At 32.6% G+C, this 27,768-nt stretch overlaps 1 protein-coding gene across 1 annotated transcript; it reads right to left on the bottom strand.

Moving 5' to 3' along the window:
- On the bottom strand, positions 1-27,643 carry LOC131853191 (THO complex subunit 2). The gene is made up of 29 exons (XM_059204019.1): positions 27,472-27,643; positions 26,172-26,337; positions 21,054-21,295; positions 20,828-20,961; positions 19,613-19,869; positions 18,440-18,589; positions 17,820-17,989; positions 16,931-17,096; positions 16,260-16,429; positions 15,688-15,886; positions 12,515-12,759; positions 12,262-12,379; positions 12,034-12,166; positions 11,592-11,755; positions 10,972-11,228; positions 10,727-10,886; positions 7,910-8,158; positions 7,123-7,343; positions 6,384-6,552; positions 6,199-6,312; positions 5,528-5,645; positions 5,221-5,305; positions 5,066-5,135; positions 4,771-4,840; positions 4,534-4,574; positions 2,752-2,850; positions 2,303-2,360; positions 2,149-2,219; positions 1-1,246 (listed from the first exon to the last, which is right to left on the bottom strand). Exons 1-29 carry the CDS (start codon positions 27,576-27,578, stop codon positions 1,100-1,102), a joined length of 4,350 nt encoding a protein of 1,449 aa, XP_059060002.1. The 5' UTR covers positions 27,579-27,643; the 3' UTR covers positions 1-1,099.
- Between the last annotated feature and the right edge of the window lie 125 nt (positions 27,644-27,768).

The following is a 27,768-nucleotide window of genomic DNA, read 5'->3' as shown; positions in this document are numbered from 1 at the left end:
TTTTTAAAGCTGTACTGTATAAATTTTTATTATTATTATTAGTAATTAATAAAAAATATTTATGTACAATTGTGGTAATATGTATTAAGTTTTAATAGTATCTATTTACACCTCTACCTACTTATTACAACTAAGGAATATATTGAAAATACAGAACTATTGTCATTGCTTGAAGTCAATTCTTGGTACATATTGTTTTTTTTTTAATAGCATAACTAAAATGTTATACAAGAATACATATTTAACATATTTTTTCTAGCTATTTTTTCATTTCGAAATTTTAAATAGAAATGCCTAAATAAGTTACAACATATGGCACTTATAGAAAAATAGTATAGTGATATAAAAATATACGTGATGTTATTATTATATTGTTAGACTACATTTAAGATAACTTATACTTTTATGGAGTCCAATTTATAATCGTGATTGAGCAAATAGAAACTTCGAAATGGACCTTATGTTTTTTATTAAATTTCATTTTTATGTCACATGCATAATGAAATATCATTAGTAGATAGTTAAAATTAACTTGTCTTCATCCAGCTTCTAATCTTCAAATTGATTCTATCTTCTCATTTTTGATTCATTTGACCGTCTAGTATAGTAATGTTAAGGAAATTTTCGGTACAATATTATTGTACATATGATTAATATAGTGTAGGCTGTTACGAAAATGTGTAGCTGTAGATACTCAGAAATAACCTAAAAACAATTTTAATACCATGTGACAGTTTTATGCACAAAGCTGTCTACTCGATACATTTAACTGATTATGGTTGTTATGTATCAGAAATCTCGACTTTAAGAGGCAACAACAAGGTAAATGTAATGTACAAGAAAGCCAATCTTTCAGAAAATCTAGAAAATATAATAAAGGTGTCTAAAAAAAGGTTTGTCGTGTAATTTAGACACATCGTGATGCTTAGTGGTATCGTAGTAGTAAAGAAAAAGAAATATTCATATTTATTATTTACATTTTGTACACTATATAATTGAAAAGTGATTTGGAAAATCTGAACATAATCTTAATAATCAGATTTTCGAGCTGTGCATGATAAAATGACGGTGTTTTAATAATTATTGCAAATCAACAAAATTACAACTGCCAAAGGGGTCGCGTTAAATACATTTCTAGGTGAAAAAACGAATAACTACCCGTATTGTGCGATATATATAACAATTGAAAAGGATATTGTTTGTCCCTTGGTTCCTCATGAGAGCGATCTCGGAACGGTGATTTATCCTGTAAAACAAATTTGAAACTACTATTATTATTGATTACACGTTATATGAACGAGATATTTACTAAGATATAAATTGTAAACACTGTGAAAGAAGGTTAAAGCAGTGTTTTTATATTACTATAAAAAGAGCAAAAGTAATAATAAAAATGATACGTAAGAGATGTTCTCTAAAGTGGTAGTTGTTTCATTGTACAGTTTGCGGTCAGACCACTGTTGTTTGCAATTGCTGTCATAATTGTAGGAGCAATATACCATAATTAATGCCTGAATAACGGCTCGTATTTGGACGAAATTATTGCAGTTTATGCATACAACAAATAATATCGTCTCTATGGTCTAAAGGTTTAGCACAGCGTCTTACTTCCGATGGTCGCGGGTTCGACTCCTCGCATGGTACAAACATTTCTATTCATGAGTGTCAGTCTAGCTGTTTTCTATATATTATATGTAAACATTTATAAAAAAAAATGTATCTATGTATTTATACCATTTGTCTAAAGTTCATAATATATAATGTTCTGAGATATTATATATTATAGCTACTTCAGTTTATAAATAATGGTCTAAATTGGAAATATAATAAACAGATCCTCATAGTGGTAACAGTATATGCGCGTACCGGTACAACCAATAATTAATCTTAAAGTTAGTCTGTATAAAATACTTATCTGTATTATCCATTCATTATTCGCAATTGCAAATGTAAGTAGTGACGTAATACAGTACAGATTAATGTATAGAAAATTACAGCACAGATCACTACAGTACGTATGTAGTTAGTCCTAATTCTGCCTTCCAAAGTAACGTTTAAATATCCTAAATTTATTTGAGCTTTTTCATTGGAATCTAATATTGGCGGAGAATGACACTATACTAAAAAAATTATACAAATAATATTTACCCTTTTATGATATTTTTCATAATGATGATCTTCTTGCGAACCATTTTGGTGACTTCCCATCTTAATAATAGCTATAAACATAATTATATTAATATATTACACAAACGGTGAACCACAAATTAATCATAACAACAAAACGAAAAACAATTAATACCTTTTTGTTCATCACGTCGACGCTTTTGTTCCATTATTGTTGTGTCATCTGCTCTATCCTGAAATTTTTATACTAATTAAATTTCATGTATACTTTTTATCGACATTTGTGTGTGCCGTTAACTTGTGTGTTGTCAGCGGTTATTTTTAGAAATATGTGAATATTTTAAACCCAGACCCACTATCATGTTTTCTCTATGTTAATATAATTGAATAATAGATTAAAATGAAGTCATGTCTAGTTCTTAGTAAGTAAGCCTATTAGATACTTTTTCTGCAATTTAAATGTCCAGTTGGATGTTTGAACTTTATTATGTTGGTAATTTACTGAAACTATAGAATGAGGATTATATTTTGATAGAAATGAAATTGTTTAGTTTTCAGTATTATAATTAAATTACAGGAATCTGTAGGTACAGCGTTACGATTAAGCAATCATTTTAAACTTACCCTCTTGCGATTCATCTTACGTTCTTTACGGTCATCGCCCCTGACTTTTGTTTTTCGCTTTTCCTTCTCAGGGGACCGTTCCTCTATGTCTTTGTTACCCTGCTTATGCAGAAAATTCAGATTAATCTTAGTCAATGAGAACATTGTCCAAATATTTCAATTATATTATTTCATAGCCAACAGTGTGCATTTAGAAAATTAAAATACTAATATATAAATTTAAAACAGTACGAGTCAAAAAGGACAATGAACAAAGGTAACTCAAATATTCTCTCTCGCCGTTATCATATAAGTCTCTTCACCATATATCAATCTTGTACCAGCTTGGTTGAATTGTTTGAAATTATATATCACTATAATTCCTCCATATAATTTACTTCTATCTTCTTTTGTAGTTCTCTTCAACAATTGGGTTTCTATCAGGATATTTTCTTGTTGATCCATGAGGATAAAATTAGTGATGAACAGAAGAAAGTATGTAGCAGACTCAATATTATCATAATACAATGATGATAAGGACAGTTTAACTCTTCTATGTAATTACACATGGTTTAAATATAATATTTCAGTTTAAAATGGAATCAACAAATTAACAATCTGCAGTTAATTGCCGTTATCACAAAAAATATAGGACTGATGGTATTGCAAGCCTAAGTTTTTTAAGATTGTCGGGTTCTTCTCTGCTGACACTGCTCTTCTATTTCTATTTTTCCTCTACTTCTAATCCATTAGAGTTGATACAGTTGTGGTTTTTTAAAATCATTCTTGTTCGCTGCCACATCACATTTTATATAATAAAAATCATATAGTTTATACTTCTTGTGCATTGTTTAAGTATTAGTTTGGCTTATAATTACATTGCACAATAACAAAATTGTTTCATAATATCTTCTTTTCGTTGATTAGGTAGTCTACTGAGTCCCATGTTTGTGTTGGGTCTGGAAGTTTTTATTGTTTTTCCATTACAATCCATATTAAGTTCAGTATGAAACATCCATCTTCATTATTAGAAATCTTCCGCTGCAGACTTATGGCTCTTCTTGATAGAATAGTTTATGTAGTACGTAAATTAAGTACATATAGTATTCCGCCGGTATTCGTCTCATAGAGCTTCATTGTCACTAGTTAACCTTTATTTATTGGACTTTTTGACTCATTAAATAGGTGATTAAAAAATAACCTTACCAGTATGCGACTGGACTGGGCTGAATGGACTTACACACAATACGGTATGAATTCCTTTTACAATTTTATAATAAGTGATTTAGTTTCTTCATAAATATATTTGTAATTGTTAAGTCTTGATATCTTGACATGATTAAATATTCTCTCGCTTCATTATATTCTGTTGGGTTTAATCTTCTTATTAAATGGTATCCAAAGGACATTCAACGGCTAGTTCCAATGATGTAACATCCAATTTTTTCCGCACCGAGTAATAATAATTGCCAGTTATTGTATTCATTATTGACGTCATCTTCGCTAATTTAATCTTCAATTTGTTGTAACTGGTGAAAGTTGACTTAGTTTTACGGAATTAATTTTGTATTAATTAATTAGTCGTATTGTAGTGTTTTTCACGTATTTGACAGTTCATAGTCTATTTTCAAACGAGACACAAATTTTAATCTTGACGCAAAGTCCCGATGCACTTGTTCACACGTAATTACAATAGTTAGTAGTAGCTGAGCGTAGTCGTGTAGCACTTGGTGTCCGCCTCCAGCCCAATCCTCAGTCCGGCGCGAGTGCGATGCAAGGTCGGTTTATGACAACGATACTCACCTTGCCATTTCCGGAGGTTTCTACTTTACGACGCTTCACATCTGCAAATAATATTTCATGTACAAAAACAATTGTTCCAGTACGAATCAAATCCTATTCAAAAAAATGTACGTAAGTTTTATGAGAATTTAACACTAAGTAAGATAAATTATCACTAGTACTAAGAAATTACTTTTTATTTGCAGACAAGTCAACTAAAATGACATGAAAGAAATAATTCTATAATAATAACGGTACCTCGTTCAATGTCATCGGGTGGATGACGATGATCATGCGGTGGGGAAACAGTCTCCAAATAACGGTCCTCCTGAAATTTATATTATAATTGTAGGTAGGGATATTTTATACAAAGTTCTCTGCGTGGATACGGCTATCTCTCGCAATTCTACTTCTAAGCAGTAGTATCAAAATACAAATTTAACAACTTGGGATCATAACTTTGACACTTTATTCATTACGAAATTTGTTTTTAAATGATCTAAACAGTCCAGGATTAATTTAATCAGATTTTAAAAATATATCATTTACTTACCCTATGTGAACGTTCTCTAGGCGATCTCTCTTTGTTTCTCATTTCTTCTTTTGACCTTTCTTTCATCGACCTATAAAACAAGGTATATTATGATTTGAGTTAACAAAACTGTGTATGATTAATTGATAATATGGAAGTGAATAAAAAATATTTACGATCGTGATTCTCTTTTGCTTTCTTTGTCTCTGTCAGATTCATCTCGGCGTTTATCACTGTTACGAGACTCCCGCTTTTCGGCATCTAAAAATATTTATTACATATTTATTTGTAACATTACATGAACACTAATATACAAGTAAAAATCTAATGTAATAGATTTTTTTACTTTCATTTTATATTTCACTTGGAAAAATATTTACCTCTCCTATTTTGAATTTAGATATAAATTATGTTTATAAATTATTATGTTTATGTTATAAATTATATTACAACATCCTAATGAAACATATATTTATTAGTTACCTTGAGATTGTGGCGGTGAAGAGGTCATTTCTTGATCTTGCTTTACGGAATTAGTCTCTTCCTTAACGGTAGCCGCAGGCGTCGCCGCGGTGTTCACCACTTTGTGCTTATCACTCACCTATTGCATTATAAATAAACAATCAATAATGCTTTTAGGGTCGTATATATAATCTATACTAATACAGAAATATAAATATTTTTTGTTCAAATAAACTTAATGTGTTTATAGCACTTATGAATTATCATATTTTTAATATTATAATTATGTACAGCTTGTGAGGATGTAGTAATATGTGTATCAAATAAACCTATTTTGAACATTATATTACCAGTATAAAGTCACGTTATTTGTGGGTGTCATAGACTAACTAAGACGCAGCGACCAATAAGAGAGGAGCTGCAATGAAAAATGTTGCAAGAACGGGGACAAAAAGAAGTTGCTCCGGTCAGGTAGTAAGTAATTCATAAAATGCAGTCTTTTTGACACTGCAGCGTGAGTAACAAAGTTATTTGAGGCTATAATTCTAATTCATTTCTTAAGATCCTTGTATACATTTATTTTAAGCGTATGATGATTGATGCATTATAACATTTTATTTCAGAATAAAACGGGTTTGACAAGTGTTTCATATATATATAACTAAATGGCAAAATAGTACTATATATTTTACCTGGTGGAAATCACTTTCTCTCATCATGTTGGGTACTTTATTACGCAACTGTCCGCTATATCCTGTAGCTAACACATACAAATCTTGGCGCTGTGTTTTTTCCTCATCCTTTACCTAAAATGACAAACCATTTGGTTAATTAACTTGCGTAACACGTATATTTAAACATTTAAGAACTAACCAACCTTATCCACTTTTCTCCCGATGATTTGTGCTAATTTTTCAAGCACTGGAAAATGGGGCAGTACTCGTATAAGTACGATGAGAGCGTTACGTATTTGCACGTAATCACCTGAGTCAAGGCACACTACCATGGCCTTAGTGATTTTGTAGTGCCACTTGTGACATAGGTGTCTGAAACATGAACAGGTAGTCAGATTTAGTCTCGTGACAGTACAACTTCCTATAACAAGATCCAAAAATTTAAGGAAATATCGTAATTTAATTGCTATATTAGTATTACAGCTATATTATAAGTATGCTAGCGTATTAGTATATTTTAAGTGGATCTAATTTCACTGGTTTTTAATATATAAAGCAGCTTATAAAACACGTGTGCGAAAATACCGAAGTTATATTTCAGAACCACACTATTTGCTAATTTTTTCATCAAATTTAGAACTGACCGTCGTGCGGCGTGCGACTAGTCAGTAATTAATAGAATATAATTTTTCTAAAATCAAGTGTGTTGAAAAACGTCGTACGACATATGTGCGTTTTTAACACACTCGGCCGTATTACGACATTCCGTTTCGTGTGTTATAACCATCATAAGGCACTTATATCGTAATATACTATTATTGTGGGATAATATAATAGGTACTAAAAAGTAGGTAAACAATACACAAATAATTTTGTTAATTCAGTTGCATATCAAAGAACAGGATTGGTCCATCGAGCCGGATGGAAGTGCAAAAATAATACCTGTAGTTCTCGTATCCGACGTGATCATTGGCCTCCGTGAACTGGTTGGAGACGCGGTACTTGGTAACGAAGCCCGGGTAGTGTGCACACTCTGCGTGGAAGGCGGCGCGGTCGGCGTGCCAGCGCATGGCCGTGCCCAGCACGCGCTGCAGGAACTGCCCGTACCGCACCGCCTCGCCCTCCGTACATGACATCACCGAGTACGTGATGTCGCAGAACAGCTGCAACACCACACCATATGTTAACGTTATTGCGTACCACCACCCACACGGGGAGCGCTGAGACCCGTATTTAAAGATAGAAGAAACTATTTTGTTGATACATTATTAATAAGTATTTTTAGTATTTTGTAGTATTTTTTAGTTATTTAATTTCTATCTTATATGTATATTTTATTTCTAGAATATATATTATATTCTAGAAATAAAATATACATATAAGTACCCATATAATTATAGGCATCAGTTGTTATCCGTGTTATTAGTGGTATTCAACTTTTCTTAATAAAATAGAAATAGCCGAAGTTATTAATTTGATTGGTACTGTATATAATTTCATTAACATTTAGTGAAATTACAACAAAACACTTTAATTTTATTTGTTTGTCTAAATGTACACATATACAAAAGATTCTAAAATCGTTTTAAAAACAATAGAACTCAATATATAAAAAAGCTTATCATGCTTCAGCAGCTAAATATGTACTTTTCTTCTGAGAACGAATCCGTGCGTCAATATTTCAAAACCTTTCCAATAAATAACCACAATATAGTAGCACGATACGGACCCTATCATAGCAGAGCAGCGTTGAGAAGTTGGGAGTCTTGAGCGAGTGCACGGTGTGCACGAACTCCGCGCAGTAGAGGGCGTCGGCGGCGGTGAAGACGCAGCGCGGGAACAGGCACAGCTGCATGAGCCGCGTCACCGTCTCGTTCTTGGCGGACTTGACGGCGCGCGCCGGGAACCAGCCGCCGCACTCGCGCTGCAGCCGCGCCGACACGCGCGACACGTGCTCCTGCTGCCGGCGCCGCTCCTCCTGCACTCATCTCATGTTACAAGGCTAGAGACGACCAGTGGGCTAATTATGTAACACGATATGAAATTGTTTCTGTTGAAGTTGTGATGCAATATAAAATCATTTCAATTTATAGAATGCGATCACGTATGATCGATTGACGGCAGCATAAATAATTTCTATCGATAAAACACTACTATGAAGTTGCAGCGGAATATTGTTAATCCGACCAATTTAAAAAGTGAGTACATTAGATAGCTTATACCTTTAGCGGGATACATTTAAAATTATTGAGTTAATACACTAGTTGGTTGATTTGAAACAATTTTTATTGCGTTCAAAAATTACAAAATAAACTGCAGCGTTCACTTGGTTTTTTATTTTAATTTTATTAATAGACATTTAATAAAATAAAATAAAGAAAGTCTATTATATTTTAATGAAAAAATAAGGTTAATAATTTTGAATATAAAAGCATATTTTATACAAACTATTTATAATCATTAATAATATTAATCTAACCTACAAATTAAATTTTCTTTTCTGCTATAGATATCTAGGTAAGTACATAGGTATCCATATAAATTTAAAATGACATGGGCACATCTTTTTAAATTTGTACATAATTGTAAAAACTTTAAACAAATCACAGAGCACCATAAACGTTCCGTATTCCGTTCACAGAGCACCGTATTCATTGAAATAGTTTTTTAATTATATTAATATCATAAACAACCCTAATTTTATATTAAACGTTTACTCTAGTTGATACAACATTTTTTTATTAATTTGGACCAACATTTTTTATTCAATGTGATTTGGGACAAAAATAAAATATCGAATTGGCAACACTGATGTCGTGTTGTGAGTCGTGACAATTTTCCCATTTTAATAAATTTAAAACCTTTACACGACTTTCTACGTAATATTTAATATAATAAAAATATATGAAATTACCAAAACAAGATAAACAATGCTGCTAATGCTGATATTTTAGAGATTGTAACCAAAAGAAACACCTTCTAAATTGTTTCTCATAATCTAAAAACCGTTTCCATTCCACGCTGTCATTTCGGCAAAATAGCGATTACGTGACATTGCAACGAGGTTACTAAATCGACATTCGATAGAAATAATTTTTATCGATATGTAAAGTTGCGTTTACGTTGCAGTGCTAGTTGACAGCGTCAAATGGCGTCAATATAATCGCATTATTGACAGATGACGTCATTTTCACTACGTTACATACGAAAATCGTTGCGAACGAAGTTAAATAATTAGGCCACAGGTCCGATGACACGTACAGCGGGTATAAAATAGAAAATCATTTCGTGATGGCCTCGGTGGTCTAGCACAGTGGTTCCCTAATAATTTTTGCTGTGTACCACTTCAAAAAAGACCTCAAACCTTACGTACCCCATATTGTAGCAATTACACTAATATTATAATAATAATAATAATAACATTTATTGGCCAATAAAACACTTTTACATTCAATACACATTACGGCGAACCACACACTAGACATGCAAGTCTGGATCGTGTGGTTCAGAGGAGATCATTACACATAATTGATATGTTAGGTGCTCGGCTGACTTTAATGAAATAACTTAACAATATCATGCAACACTTATGGCGTTATATTACAAAGTATATATATAATAAATAAATATCTATAAATAGTAATAAATATAAAATATATTAATACATACAATAGACATACACATATTAAGTACTACTGAGGCTTTATGTAATTAAAATTCGGTTTGAAACAATTTCTCACATTGATCATAGTCCAGACTTATTAAAAAATCTTTTATTTTTATTTTGGCTTGAGCTAGAGAACATTTTTTTATATCACATGACTTGCTTATTCTATTATATAAATTTACAGCTATATATGGGCTAAAACGTTTAGCAAAGGTTGTCTGTACCATAGGCAGGGGTATCTGAAAAACTCTTTTAACTATAAATGTGAAAGTTCGTGAGTGTGTGTGTGTTTGTTTTATTGATAGCCGCACGTACCCCTCGGAGTACGCGTATCACTAATTAGGAAACACAGGTCACATCCGTAGTGGTGTACAGAAGTAAGGATTTATATCAGTTCTCTAGAACCCGTAACAGCTTGTGCTTACCTAAAGCCTTGTGTAAGACTAAATGACGCACTTTTGAATAGTCATTACATTTTTTTTATATTATCGCTCAATCGAAGAGCTGTCTCATCTTAAGAAGAACAAGCAAGAAACTTGCATATTGCTCTTTTCAAAGTTGCTCCGAAAACACAAACATATTCGGGAGTATCCGCAAGATGGTGTGCCCGGCACCGAAATCCCAACTGCTATTGTGGTGTCCACGGCCCCAGAAGTGGAGAAAGTAATTAAGAGACAGAGATTAATGCTGCGCTCATCTCATTTTTAAAAATGGCATAAGTGGCGGAACAGTTTGGAGAGGATGACAGGTGCACCGGTGCCACGAATAGAATAGAATTCGTGGCATCATTTAATCAAATAAACTTATATTGAAGGACTTTTGAATAATCATCACTTAATTACAAGAAGAACGAGAGAATACCTATATATTATAGAATACCTGTAGTTTTTCAATTAGAGTATTGTAACGTTCTTGCTCCTTTTTCCCTTTGGTCCCTTGGGAAGTATCCTTAGCGACGTTTGCCGCAGCAGTCTTCAAACGATCTATCTCGCGTTCATAACTTTCCACCGGTACACGCAGATCGTACATTGAAAGAGACCTTTAAATATTATACTTTAATATAAAAACCTTTTTTATTATTAACATGCGTTTATTTTATTACTTTATAATTATTTTAATCTTACCAAAAAGTGACGTAAAACTCTGGCGAAATATCTTCCCACACTCTGGTAGGCAGCATTGGTGTTACAGATAACAATATTGGTTCCAAAGTCTCTTTTGCAGCAGAAGTGTATCTTTCAATGCTTTTTTCTAAGGAGTCAGATTTCACATCAGAACTTTTCCTCAACACTTCCACTCTTGCCGCGATTTTTTGAGCAAGTACTGGACGGTGTAGGAAAAAGGCGACATCGGCATCTACATGATAGTCACGTAACAATTCCTAAACATAGGAACAAGTTAAGATATAAAATGTAAGTGAGTATAGCGAGGAAATTAAATAAATATATCAATATTTTTTTTGTTTGTGATCTACATAAATCTATTGTGCTCGCCCTTTTTCAGAGTTTGCTACCTAAACCCGTCAGGGACAAGAATTGAATAATATTCTCTTTATCTCCTCAGGATAGAGGTACCAATAGTTGGTTTTAATAAATGGTCAAAACAAGAGCTAAAGCAATGCAATCGCAACACTTACATGTTCATGAGTAACAAAGTAAGTTAAAATAGAGTGGGAATACAGACGCGTAGTCTTTGACAATGAGAAGTATTTTGAAAAAGACATATGATATGTGCGAGGTGTTACCTGCAATGAAGGTAGTCGGGCGGCATATTCGTCTGGTGCATGCGAAGATGCGAGGAATGTTCCCAATTGAACAAGAGCGTCTTGGCACTGATCAGCTAATCTGCCAACAACTTTTAATTGCGATCCCGGTGGTTCACCGCTAGAACTGCTTTCTTCTACAGATTCTAAAAAATAATTCGAAAATAAATCCTTAGTCATGCACGTAGACAATACATTGATAATAATAATTAATTGTATACAAAAAAAAATAGATATTTTTCATCATATATTATGTGGGCGGTAAATACATTGCTATCACTTGTGAAAAGGTTATGTGCATAGTACAATTAACTTATAGATCGGGTACGAAATATATTCCAAAGAATATTTATATACTGGAACAGAAATGAACCGAATACCAGTTGGTATAAATATAAAATATATGAAACTAGATTATTGTTACCTTTCCAAACACAACAATGTCGCTGTTGAGCAGACAATATACATAGAGCGATATCCAAGTTGTTCCCGACTATGGCTTCCTTTAATCTAGCCGAAGATCTTCTTGTGTTACGCACTTGTGAAAAATAACCAGCCTATAATCAAAATAATTTCAAATTATAAGAAACCATGTTTAAAAAATATGTATTTTTTATTCTTCATTGTTCCTTATATATTTTTTATTAATTACCTCTCCCTTAAGCAATTCTCCACCAGCCATTGCATCCAATTGTTCTGATGTCATTTCTTCGGCTGCTTCAATTCCAGCCATCTTCTGTACTATTTCTTTTAGAATTAGCAAATCTTGACTGTAAATTTCAAAAAGACGAAGTAGTTAACGATACATACATCATTAAAGATATATATTATACAAAGACATAAGTCTTTGTTAAATATTCTCATTTGGATGTTTTTAAACTAATAAATCGGTTGTTAATACGTACCTCTGTTGAGCCTTGAGTCGGTTCGCGACGAACTGCAGGAGGGCGGTGAGCTCGATATTGTGTTTCTTGAAGGCTGCGCCGGCGAATGCGGCCAGTGCTTGTAGCCAGGGCGGGTGAGCCGCGCCCGAAGACCCGCGACGGACCAGCGCCTCCAGCAGGCAGCACCCCAGCACGTCCAGCGACAGCGACGTCAGGTACTTCAGCGATTCCACCACGGGCCCGATCAAGTTATCATAGGTTTGGATCTGTTGGTCAGATAAACGTCTATTTATTTTAAGTTACACAAAAATTTATATGTTTAACATTATTTACAGAACAGTTACTTTTTTTGTGTATTTAGTATTAATAATAATAAAAACTTCATCGTACACAATGAAGATTGAATTGAATTGAATGACGAAGGAAATGTAATAAGAAAAACAGTACATAGAATATTAATAACAAAAGGTGGTCTTATCACTGTAAGCAATTTCTTACAGATAATCTCGACGAGAGGACTTATGTACATAGAATAGGTAGGTGGCACACAAAAGACAAATTTGGTAAATTAGGTTACATATATGCATACATATATACTATACTAGCTGTATCCGCGACTTCGTCCGCGTAAAATAGTGACCTTGACCAAATAATGAAAAAAATATATAATGACCTAACCTAACCCAATAAATGCCAACAAGAAAAAAATTCATCCTTTTTGCTTAAAAAATGACGACACTTCCATACATTACTCTTTCAACCCCTTATAACTTTTTCTAAATATATATTGAATAAATAGGCTAAAAATTAAACTTCAAGCTTCTAGCTTCAAAAATGACAATATTTCCATATAAACATTTAACTCTCCTTTAAATTCTTTACAACCCATTTTTTTTTTATTTATATTTAATCAACAGCCTAAAAAATAAGTTTCAAGCTTCTGGCTTCAAAAATGACGAATTTACATAAAAAAATTATCCCCTAATTTATTAAGGGTAAAATTTTTAAAAACTTTGTATGTCATATTTATTTATATTTAATTTGCAACCTCAAAAATAAGTTTCAATCTTCTAGCTTCAAACATGACGATTCTTCCATACAATCTTTCATCCCCAATTTCAACCCCTTACAACCCTATTTTCGCATTAAAAAGTAGCCTATGTCCTATCTCAGGGTCTAGACTATCTGTGTACCAAATTTCATTTAAATCGATTCAGTAACTTAGATAGTTCTAAACAAGTTTTAAAGAAACTTAATGTAAAATATGTATAATGGATTATTAAATTTGATGAATTTTATTGCCAAATTCTGAACAAAATTAAATTTTTTATATTTATCTATCTATACTGTGTTTGTAAGTGATATTGTAAATTTTAATATTTTCCAGTGGCTGGCAAAAGAAGCTAAAGCAGGTGTTAGCGACATAAAAAGTAATTCTAAGATGGAAAGTGGGCAGACTTATACTGATAAATACTCAGAAACACCGTACTTTCATCCCCTATATTATTCTACCCCCTTAAGGGTAACATTTTTATAAACTTTAATGGCCTATTTATTTATATATAATCAACAGCCTCAAAAATCAGTTTCTATCTTCAAAAATGACGATTTACATAAAAACTTTCATGGGGCCGTTCAAGTATTACGTAAGCACTATAGGGGGGGGGGGTCTTTTTTTTGCTTATTTTGGATGACATGGGGGTGGGGGAGTCTGTATGATGATTACGTCATCGGTCGTAATTTACTTTTTTACACGAATGGCAACCCTCACATTGTCTTTGTTAAAAAAACAATACATTAATTGAGAAATGTTTACGTAAGCATGGGGGGAGGGGTAAGAGCTTTGCTTACTCTTGCTGACAACGGGGGATGAGGGGTAAATAATTGTGATAAATCTGCTTACGTAATACTTGAACAGCCCCCATCCCCTATTTTATTTTACCCCTTAAGGGTAAAATTTTTACAAACTTAGAATGTCATATTTATTTATATTTAATCAACAGCCTCAAAAATAAGTTACAAGCTTCCATCTTCAACAATGACGAATTTACATAAAAAAATTATCCCCTAATTTATTTAACCCCCTTAAGGGTATAATTTTTAAAAACTTTGTTATCATATTTATTTATATTTCATTAGCAGCCTCAAAAATAAGTTTCAAGCTGCTAGCTTGAAAATGACGAATTTACATAAAAACTTTCATCCCCTATATTATTTTACCATCTTAAGGGTAACATTTTTAAAACTTTTATGGTCTATTTATTTATATTTAATCAACAGCCTCAAAAATAAGATTCAAACTTCTGGCTTCAAAAATAACGAATTTACATAAAAACTTTCATCCCCTACTTTATTCTACCCCCGTAAGGGTAATATTTTTATAAACTTTGATGGCCTATTTATTTATATTTAATCAACTGCCAAAAACATCAGTTTCTAGCTTCAAAAATGACGAATTTACATAAAAACTTTCACCCCCAATTTTATTTTACACCCCTAATGGTAAAATTTTTACAAACTTAGAATGTCATATTTATTTATATTTAATCAACAGCCTCAAAAATAAGTTTTAAGTTTCAAGCTTCAAGCATCAAAAATGACGAATTTCCATAAAGAAAATTATCCCCTAATTTATTTAATCCCCTTAAGGGTAAAATTTTTAAAAACTTTGTATGTCATATTTATTTATATTTAATTAGCAGCCTCAAAAATAAGTTTCAATCTTCTAGCTTCAAAAATGACGATACTTCTATACAATCTTTCATCCCCAATTTCAACCCCTTACAACCCTTTTTTCGCATTAAAAAGTAGGCTATGTCCTTTCTCAGTGTCTAGACTATCTGTATACCAAATTTCATTTAAATCGGTTCAGTAGTTTTCGCGTGAAAGCGAGACAGACAGACAGAGTTACTTTCGCATTTATAATATTAATAAGGAAGTAAGGATATTGGAAGATTGAAAGATATCAGATAAAAATAAATGGCAAATAAGCTGATCATTAGCTTATTCAGCTACGTGAAGGTAAACTGTAACAGTCTTATTTATAAAAATGAACAAAAGCGATACCACTCATGCATTGCCATTTCAGCGGAGTAAGATATCTCTTATACTAGCATAAAAAGTAAGCTACTTGGCAGCAGAAATACTGCAGCAAATATGTAGGCATGCTTTATATTGTCGAACGCTATTTATACCTGTAAAAGCATATAATCGAAGAGAAAAGCTGGCGCAGCGTGAGATAATTTCCCAATGAGGCGACCTTGAGGCTTGATGTTTTCCTTGGACACTCGTTTCATGATGTGTTTAATTCTTTGCAAAGAATTGCCTCGCACGCGCATCAATGATGGAAATCGTTCGCCCGCCTCATTTTTCCATCTTGAGTATAAGCAGTATCTTAAAAAATATTCACATATGTACATATTTTAAAATCAGTAATGATAACTAATTTTAATATACACACACAAGTGGAGATCGGGTTTATGGAACATTTAGGATTCTAAACAAATAATTCGAGCGGGTTCATATTTTAAATGAAGACATACATACATATATATATATGAACATGAAGGAAAATAGTCAGATACAACAAATATTCATGTGTGTTTTTCTCCAAGATCCAATAGGCAAACAATAAAATAGGATCACACAATTGATGTCCGTGTTTGTAAAGGATTTTTGATGATTTCTTAACGAAACTGATAGTCAGAATATATTTTTTTTATAGATTGATTTGATTTGATTGAAATATTTAATCTTGTTTGTTCACCTGCATTGATATGGATACAATTTGAGAAGAGTGTAAACCTCTTCTGCCATGCAACAATTTCCTTCCATAAGTGTGAGTGATGGCAATATTGCAGCATCAAGTACAGTAAGTGCTTCATAGTGTAAAGGATCATCAGATTTTGAACGCGCTGTTCTCAATATACGAATTATCTGTAAGATATATAACATGTATAATGTATGCCGGCACAGTTGTGTCAATAATAAAGGGTATATAAAATAAAAGTCCGTGATGGATACATATAGGTAATGGAACAACTTTCCCAAAAAAGGAAAATAGATATAAAAAATTATCTTAAAAACTTTACACAAATTGCAAGACCATATGATTATTAAATGTACTAAAAAAATTACACATATTGTTATATATAATATTTTTAATTTTTCACTTTGAGGTTTAGTTTCTGTCTACAACTAAACTGTCTGTCTAAATATCATAGACAGTATTATCTTTACATATATTAAAATGTACATTTGCATCAAAACAAAAACACATGTAAATATTTTCATAGAATATATTCACTAAAGAAATCTTAGAAAAATACTAACAATAAAGGGTTAAAATATGTGTAAATTTATTTATTGATTTGAACTATGCCATCTACTATAGCATATAATGGTGCGGCCAGTTTCCACAATTATAGTAATACTTACCTTGTACATAAGTATAGGATCATGATGTAGTGAAGGTCCGAGTAATATTAATGCAGGAATAACAGTCTCTTTCATATCTTCAAATGTTTTACAAACAGGTGGCGCTAAATTTGACTTTAATGGCGGGACAGGCTTACCCAATATTTTTGGAGCAACTCGACAATGTCTGTAAATATATTTTAAATGTAAATCTTACTAATATTGTATTTTTTTAAGGCTGTATGTTGCCTGTTATATAAACTGAACATATAATAATGAGACTTGACATATTCACGCGAAGTCTAATTGTATCAGAAGAGGTCAGTTAGATATAGTCTTTTATTTTATCTTAAAAAAAGCAAAGATACGACTAGCAGCTCGTCTACCTCGTCTTTTTTACTATTTCATATTTAACAATCGGCATCAACAAAACCTACGTATATATATATTTTTAATAAAAATATTTTTAAATTTCTTACAAATTTTCTTTCCATATTAACGCCGTCAGCTTGTCATTTCAGTTTCAAGAAAATATATTTTATACAAATTTAATTAATTATGAATAATAGTTCCACTACTGTAAACCAATATGATATAGTCATATACTGTTACCGACATTCTGATGATTATAACACTTGAAATGCCACTGTTTTGCACGTTAATGAAACATGGTTTAGGCTGCTCTACCGCTATCTATTATTAGATTAATTTGATATTTTTACAAACATTTTCTATTAGGTTAGTCAGAAGAATGTAATCAGGTCAGAAAATATTACTGTAAAATTAGTTAAAATAGGTTACTGCTTGTAATAAATTACTATAAAAATATATTACTTATAGGGTATTGCTATAAAAATTGTTGTCACAAACAATTTGATGCTTCAGACAATAAATCTTCGATTTTACTTACATTCTGTACAAGGGTTCTATAAGAGCGTGTAACATATTGCATAGGGCTATTGCTGGTCGGGCCGGCATACTGCTAGTGGGCAGCCGCGCAGACAACGCGGCAAACTCACGCCATGCTGTCACTTTTAGTAATGACTCTCCAAGCACTAGCTTTTGATTGCTCCAATATTCCTTAAAAAGAAATTACCAAAACATAACTACTTAATCTATACTCACGGATGCATTACATATCTTTAAATTTCTCGGCTTGTTCTATACAATAACACACTTGTATTGTATATACAAACTTTCCTCTTGTATCACTCATAATGGGATTTTAATGCAGTTTTTGGAATATTGCTGAAAATCCGTGTCGTAATTTAAAAGATATAAAGGAACAGACAGTAGCGGCGACTTTGTTTTACACTATGTAAAGAAAAAATTAATTTCGCTACTAAAAGTAAGCACTAAGTTGAATGCGAATATGAAAATTTACAGCCTCGGGATCTAGCGGTTTAGCAAATCTGTGGATCATTCGTCGCTATTGTTGATAGTACTTTGAGTCTCTATGTGACTCATCCTTGCTATTTCATAGGAATCATGGGTCACTGACAATTAGGGATGAATTATATTATTAATTACCTGTGGGTCAGCCTTTTCTTCAATAAATTCCGTGGGCCCATTAGCTTGAGGTCCTTTTGTGGAAACAATGCTCAATTTACGTATATAATCTTGTACAGATTTTATTTCCTTATCTGCTTCTTTAGCCATAATAGTATCATCAGGACGTAGCTAAAAAAATATAATTGATACAAACATTACATATGTATAACAAATTAAGTACTTAAATTAATAAAATATTCAACAACATTATTAAATAATTGTTTTGAGTGAAACACTACTGATAAACACTTTTAATACCAATGGACATCCTGATTAGTGTTATCAATATTCTTGACTAATATTCATAATCCCTAAACCTCTGAATCTAGAATTGACTTTGAGAAGTAAATCCATGTATTCATTGGGCATGAATATAAAGCAGCTTTTTTAAATTAATGGTTCATAAATATCAGATTGACTATTATACAATTCAGGCATAATATTTCCTATTTGGAACAGTTAAATACCATAATATAACTTAGTTTCTAACTAATGGTTAGATACACATCACTCTAAAATAATTACATTATTTAACTCTAAAATAATTCATTTAAACCTGTCCAATAAAAATATATAAACAGTCATTTATGTACATACATATAAGGCAAAATCATTGTCTTCTTTTTTGCCTTATATTAAAAAGACATTTATTTATATTACATTTATTTATTTATATTACATTTATTTATTTATATTACATTTATATTAATTAGTTGTTTTGCCATATAAATTAATAACACTATAAAAAAATAGGGGTTGGTGATAGAAGGGTGAAAATTTAGGTTTGTATGTATTTTTTAATGACACAATAAAAAAAATTAAATAAAAATTTTGCCCAAGAAATAAAAAATAATGTTAGGGGTGGAACCCTTTTCACTTAGGGGTATGAAAAATAGATAGTAGCCGATTATCAGACCTACTGAATATGCATATAAAATTTCATAAAAATCAATCATAGGTGTTTGGGAGGAGTATGTTAACTAACATTGTGACACGAGAATTTTATATTTATATTACATTACATTACATATACAATCCCAAGGAGTAAAAAAATAATATGAGGTGAATTTATGCCTACCTTGCTACTACATATAAGGATATAATAAAAACTTTAAATAAATTTCAATAATATAATAAATGTAACATACATACCCAAGGATATATATCATCTAAAGATATAACCTGATGCTGTAAAAGCAAAGCTATCACGGACATTAATGGTGGTGGTTCCTTCAAATTATCATGTACTTCCATGTTTCCTAATTTGAAACCTAACACTTCTGAAATCACTTGAGGGTCACCCATATAAATTTTGATCAATGGGATAAACAAGTCATCCAAATGTGGACGTGCTTCAAAAGACTCCAAAATTATATCTAAAACCCTGTTTGGGTCTAAATTGAAACAACCTGCAAAAAATCGAGGCATATGTAAATATTGATATGTACATTATTCTGACATGGTTCTGTTTATATAGACTAGAGGTTATAATATTGCATTAGTTAATTTTAAACTTTCGTGTTTAATATACATTATTTAAATTATTAACCGGGTCTTAACACGAATAATTTTATGGCAAATAAAGGTATTTACCTCTCTCGACGTTTCGACTAGGTTGCACTAGCCGTGGTCACGAGCTGACTGGAGTAACAGCGATGTCAATGTAGATAGGTGACAGCAGTTTTTTCTTCATCTACCGTCACTAGATTGTTTAACGAAAGTTCGCGACACACAGCACTCACGGTATCCGTACACTTATAGACTATTGATGCTACTGAACTTTGAAATTAAAAAACATCCCAATTTCAACAGAGAGGATGGCTTAAAATTATCATCTGCGTGGAATCCAGTCATAAATAAATTCAAGCAAAGTTCAGTAGCATCAATAGTCAATAAGTGTACGGATACCGTGAGTGCTGTGTGTTGCGAACTTTCGTTAAACAATCTAGTGACGGTAGATGAAGAAAAAACTGCTGTCACCTATCTACATTGACATCGCTGTTACTCCAGTCAGCTCGTGACCACGGCTAGTGCAACCTAGTCGAAACGTCGAGAGAGGTAAATACCTTTATTTGCCATAAAATTATTCGTGTTAAGACCCGGTTAATAATTTAAATAATGTATAATATTGCATCTCAATGAAGATCCTTTATGGAGAATTTCAGATAATGATGCTGACAGCTTCAAAGTTGAAATATTATTATAAATATTACAACACAATCATCAAAGCTTAAATTTATCCATTGTTCAAATACCCCATGTTTTCCACTGTCTGATACTGTGTCTCCACTTCACAAAGCCATCCAATTCCAGTTGTATTGTTATTAATAAATAATAAATATCAGCTGTAAATAATGTAATACTTACCTATCAATGATTGAATAATTTCTAACAATGTTTTCCATTCTGTATCTTCACTTATTTCTTGATTTAATTCAACAATTAATTTAGCATAACCTTCACTTTCTTCACGGAATAAATTAAACTTACGCTGTTTGTAACTAAAAGAACAAAAGGTTGTAAATATTTAGTAAGAGGACAAAATAAAATTGTAACAGTCCACATATATATTAATATATAAAATGAAACTTACTACAGCTTAGTCTTAATTTTAATAAATTTGGTATAAAAGTTTTTATTCTTCAAAGTACCAACATCTTGAAGAGTGTCAATTTCAAGTCTTTCTTTTAAAAGTTTATCAGACATAAATGTTTCTAATTCCCTTACAATATAGCAGTAATTTGTGCGCTCATCACTTTGCATGTCTATGCAAGTTTCTGCATCAAATACACAAATTACATCTAATATAATAGATGGTATATCTGCATGGAGCATCTGAAAATAAAAAATAATGAGTATACCATAAGGCATGTTAAATATATATAATATTTTAAATAATTATGAATAAGAAACATCTTATTGCCAAGAAGCGATTGTCCACGCCTACTTTGTAAGCACAGTTATAAACACAACTTGGTAAGCTGTGTTACAGTGGTAGGGTGTTATTAGACAGTGAAATACAAGTACAAGGCGTAATACCTTTTACTTGTATTTCACTGTCAGTCTTCTGGAATGGCAATACTTAAGTAGTGTTACAGACATTTCATAACAATGTGATCTCTGTGGCACCATTCAGATACATATGTGATGTTTACTACTTATGGACCGTTGTAGGTTCTGGGTAACATTCCCAGAGGCATTGCCCTGTGCCACCTACCGCGTCGCAGGTTGCGGATAGCGGAACGGTCTCTAGATATAGAGGTTAGATGCTTAGGCAGTCGCGGACAATTGGGCGATCCTTCCTGAGGGGTGTTGGGAGACTCACGGCTGAGTTCTTTCCCTAAAATGGCACTAAACCCGATGATAGAGGATGACAGTGGCGATTATGAGCCGCCACTTGAATCAAAGCTCGGACCCGGGGAGACTTAACCTCGTTAGCCTTGGAGTGGCAATTAGTCTAGGAGATGCTAAGTCCGAAATTAAATAGCACCTACTTCCTTGTAGGAGATGTTGGATCATCAAAGGCTAGGGCATTATCCCGAAATTCTGTTGTGTTGTGCCTTGGGAAAGCACTACACTATTTTCCCAAATTGTATGTAATGAGTGACAATAATGAGAATGTTTTGCCATGCAATCCGGCTAGCCCCCGGCGCTCACAGATATCCGGGCCTGTGAGTGAGAAATTGATTACCAAAGACCGCGGGGGGATGGATACCCAGGCCCACCTAACGGTGAATGTTACTGTTCTTGAAGATAGTAATAAGAAGCTAATTCAGCAAACTTTTCATCCTAGCATGTTCTTATCAAGGCCAAGAAGTGCTTCAACAAGTCGTATAACTGAAGTAAACACCCAAAACCAAACATGTAATCGAGATTCTAGTAATCCAGCTATCATGAATATGAATCCTCCCACATGGCAGCGAGTACCAACTTTAAGAAATGCTAAAAGAAAAAAAATTTCCTCACCATCTCCCGAGAGAATAACGGTAACTAACACATTCAGTGGGCTTTCTATTAATGAAAATGAAGATATCCCCACAGAACACAATAAAACGGTCAAGGTCAATAAACCATCACCAATTATCCTGTATGGTATTGATGACGTCAATAAGCTTACAGAACTCCTAGAAAGTGTTGTGAATAAAGCAGATTTCACATTTAAAATTGGAAATCAAAACCAATTAAGGATTAATTGTACTATTGTGGAAACATACAAGAATGTAATTGATGTTGTAAGGGAAAGAGGTCTTATTGAACATACATTCAATAGAAAAAACAAACGGTCTTATAGAATTGTGATTAAAAATCTTCATCACACAACACCAATTAACGTAATTAAAGAAGCACTAGAAGAGACGGGGAACAAAGTGGTAGGGGAAATAATAAATGCTAAGTATAGACCTGAAAAGAAACCTACTTCCACATTTTTTGCTAACCTTTTACAGGATCCCAATAATAAATTGGTAAAAAATATTAAATACCATCAGTCAGTGACTATAGAAGACCCACGGAAACGGAATATAATAGTACAATGCAAAAGATGCCAGCAATATGGTCATTCTAAAAACTATTGCATGAAGTCATTTCGCTGTGTAAAATGTGTTCAATCCCATAAAACGGCTAAATGTCCAAAGACCGACCGTAACAGTCCTGCAAAATGTGCTCTTTGTCTCGGTGCCCATCCAGCCAATTTCAAAGGCTGTGAGGTATACAAAGAAATACTAAAAAGAAAAACTAATAACCAGTCGCACATAAAGGCTAGAGAAAATGCTAATACAGGACTCAATATAAACATTCAACCTCCACCACAGCACTTTGATGTAAGAGCAAGCCCAAATCCAGATGTTAATAAACACATGAAATATTCAGATGTATTGAGACTCAGCAAAAACACTAAAGATGTAGATTACGTAACTTCAACAATACCACCAAATAAAACAGTGGAAGAAATGCTTTTAAAACAAGCAGAAAAATTTGATCTAATATTACAACAGATGAGTACTTTAATCAACCTCATAACAACGCTAGTGTGTGAAATTACAAAATAACTTCCCTTAAAATAGCGACTTGGAACCTAGACGGGCTATCTCCAAATAAAGAAGTTGAAGCTCTACTATATACTCACAACATAGACATATTATTAGTATCCGAAACTCATTTTAGAGCAAACAGTAGTATTAGAATACTGAAATACAACATATATGCTACCAATCACCCTGACGGTACAGGACATGCTGGGGCTGCCATTATTGTGAGAAGTGGCATACATCACTGCGAACTTCCGCAATTTAAAAAAGCCCACATACAACCAGCCTCTATTGCGGTTGAAGATCGAAACGGAACATTCAATGTATCTGCGATTTATTCTCCTCCTAAACATAAAATAACAAACGAGCAATATGATGACCTATTTGATACCTTTGGGCCGCGATTTATAGTTGGTGGAGACTGGAATGCAAAGCATGTTCATTGGGCATCTAGATTAACTAATACGAGAGGTAGCTTAAGAAGAGCCTAGACAGGAATAATATTGTCACAATTTCTACTGCGGAGCCTACCAATTGGCCCGCAGATCCCAATGGATTACCGGATGTCATAGATTTCTACCAAATAAAGACATGCTTGGATGCTCATTCTAATCATGTCCCAGTAATATTGACAGTAGGAAATACTGTTCTTAATACAGATATAAAAGCAAAATTGTATAATAAAAGAACAGACTGGAACTCTTTTCGTGAACTTGTAAACCAAAAACTTGATCTAAAAATTGCTCTTAAAACTGAATCTGACATTGATGATGCAACTAAATTCATAACTACAATAATTCAAGAAAGTTGTTGGATGTGTACTCCTGAATCTACTGAACGTCCACAACGCAAAGTATACTCTGCAAGTATACGTTTTAAAATACTAGAAAAGTGGAGACTTCGGCGTGTGTGGCATACTAGTAGACACCCTAGTGACAAAAAACTGTTCAATAAAGCAACCAAAGAACTAAAAGCCCTGATTTCTGAGGCTAATACTGCCGCAATAGAGACCTATTTAGAAGGACTGACTGCCACAAAAGGCCTCTGATTACTCACTATGGAAAGCAAGTAAAAACTTTAATCTACCATTATATCACAAGCCACCTCTTAGGAATCACGACGGAAAGTCGGCCAAAACAGGACAGTGTAAAGCTGAAGCTTTTGCAGATCATCTTAGTAGAGTCTTCATGCCCAATAATGCTGCTCCGAATGTAGACGAATCTGAAATGGACTCAATTCTTGAACAGGATCTTCAGCTAGACCTTCCTCTAAAACTAGTGACACCCAGAGAGATTTATGGAAACATAAAAACCATGGAAAACAACAAGGCACCAGGGTTTGACCTCATTGACAAAAAGGTTCTTGAAGAGATGCCTTCCAGAGCCATAGTGTATCTCACCATGTTGTATAATGCAATTTTAAGAGTTGGACATTATCCAGACTTGTGGAAAGTATCTCAAATCATAATGATACACAAACCTGGTAAACCGGCTCATGAGGTTGCTTCTTATAGACCAATTAGTTTACTGCCTGTCATGTCTAAGCTGTTTGAACTGACCCTTCTACACAGACTAACAAATGTTCTCAAAGAAAAATCTGTTATCCCTGATCATCAATTCGGATTTCGAAAAGAACATGCCACTGTTGAACAAGTTCATAGACTATGCCGCAAAATTAGAAAATGCTAAGAATATTGTTCATCTGTGTTCATTGACGTCCAACAGGCCTTTGATAAAGTTTGGCACAAAGGAGTACTGAAATTACAACAGCAACATTTGCTGATGATATGGCCTTACTTGCTTCGAGGGAATGTCCAATTAAAGCTTCCAACATCTTACAAAAAAATCTAAATGAAGTAGAAAAATGGCTAACTAAGTGGAAAATTCCTGCCGATGTGACTAAATCAGTCCATGTAACATTTACCCTTAGGAAAGGCGATTGTGCACCAGTTACCCTAAATGGTACTCAACTTCCACATCAAGATACAGTTAAGTATCTAGGAATGCATTTAGATCGCAGACTTACTTGGAAAAATCATGTCCAAATGAAAAGGGAAGAAATAAATAATAAATATAGAAGTCTCTACTAGATGCTGGGTAGAAATTCAAAATTGGCTATCAATAGCAAACTTCTCATTTACAAGGCAATGTTTAAGCCAATCTGGACATATGGGATACAACTATAGGGCTCTGCCAGTGACTCCAACATAATGACAATACAATGATTTCAAAACTATATATTGAGAAAACTTTCGGATGCACCATGGTTTATAAAAACAACTGAGATCCACAAAATACTTGATATTCCCATGGTTAAGGATGTAATTAATGAATACAGCAACAAATACAAATCACTACTACACAGGCACCCAAATAAATTCGCTGGGCAATTTACAATACCTGAAAACTTGTGTCGATTAAAGAAAAGGTGTGATATATTTGACCAAGATAGTTAGACAGGACTGACTGTTTAAGAGCGAGGAGCTGTTCTACTGAGAGCGACACTCTACCTTTTACATATGGAACACCACATCTGCTTATAGTCTATATGACTGATTGCAAGATATCTAATATGGAAAAAAAAAGAAAACTTATGGACCATTAGCTTGTCTGCCATTCAAATGTAGAATGTCTAATATATGACTAAAAAAAGTGAGAAAGTATTATAGTAGGTAGAGAACTTACAGTAATTTCTTTTAATGTTGTAAGAACAACATCTTTCTTTAGAGTTCCTCGAAGACCACATAGAAGCAAATCATAAATATTCTGAGAGAATCCCGACAATTTTCCTGATTTTGTAAAAAGTGGGCTTTTTTCTTCATCCTTGATAGACTGATTAACATTTTTCATACTGTAATTTCAGAATTAATATAAGTATGAGGAGTAATGTAATAAATATATACTTACTTTACTTTTTAAAGACTAAAAGCCAGAAAAGAAATCAAATCAGTTGTCAAATGCTAGTCTGAACCAAAAAGTGAGTATTCCAAAGTAATATTTTCATCACATGCTTACCAATTTATTTATATTACAACTTTAACATGCCGTAATATATTAAAATAAATTAAATGAATGAAAATTACATTACTGTAAGTAAAATATATGTTAAACATCGAGGTGATTAGGATTTTCTTAGATTAGAAAGTATACTATTGTAATATAATACATTGCTACAACCCTTTTTATGCATTTTTTGTTTGCAAATACTTTTTATTACAATCAGTTGATATACAAAGATTAAGTTCACTAGTGTCACTATTGGAACATTATTAGAATCCATACGGCAAAGGTAAAATGTGTCTGATTTAATGATTATTGACAAAATACAAAAACCAGAAATACATAGGAAATGTTATTTTTTATTAAAAATGCAAACCATTTTGATGTATGCCCAAAATATTGCTACATGCCATCAATATTGATACCTGCTATAGTGTTTACTACTTCACTAAAGATACATAAATAAACAAGGCAACTCATTGAAATATGCTTATACACCTAAAATGCCTGTACCTTAGCAATCTCTATGGATATTAACTCAACCTTAAACATATGTTTTATAAAATAAAACTGTTTTGACAATCTCTTTCCAAGTATCATCTTAACACTGATTACATATATTTTTTTAAATTTATAATAAGGTAAAAGAAAGGTCACTGAATAAAAATCCAAGGTAGTAGATTCAATAGTTCGTAAAATGATAATAAAATATCACATTTTTTTCGGTTTCACAGTGAAATTCACTGTGAAACCGAACTGTACACTGAACACTGTACCATCATCTTTTCATTATGAAACGATGATATTACTTAATTGTAAACTAATTTCGTTTTAACAACTTAACACAAAATTTCTTTATAAATTAATAATATTATATAATATATTTAAATGATTAGCAGTATTGACAAGTAAAAAAAACATTTAAACGGGAAATAATGTAGGAAAAATTAGATGCGCATGAAATATGATTTTTTTTACTACTTACAATTGCTCTTTTCCTGTCTTATCCCACGTTTTACAGTAATCAGATACAAATTTAGCAAAAGAAGTCATTATGTTGGTTTCAGAGATTAAGTAGACATTTATTTTCATAAAGCATTTATAATAATACACACTTTAATAAAAAAGCAGCATAGCAAGCCGCAGCCATGACGGAAAGCTTTTTTTATTTTTTTACGGATTTGGATAATGCATATTTAATTAGGTTGCCAACCTTGCATTTAGCTAGTTACTATAGCCATATAAACGAAAGAAGAAGAAGACTATAGCCGAAATAGTGTAT

The sequence above is a fragment of the Achroia grisella genome, unplaced genomic scaffold, assembly GCF_030625045.1.
Source record: "Achroia grisella isolate CSIRO2021 unplaced genomic scaffold, CSIRO_AGI_Agris_v1 utg900, whole genome shotgun sequence".
Classification (NCBI taxonomy): Eukaryota; Metazoa; Arthropoda; class Insecta; order Lepidoptera; family Pyralidae; genus Achroia; species Achroia grisella.
The sequence above is the reverse complement of the archived record's forward strand: the minus strand, read 5'-3'. Positions and strand labels throughout refer to the sequence as shown.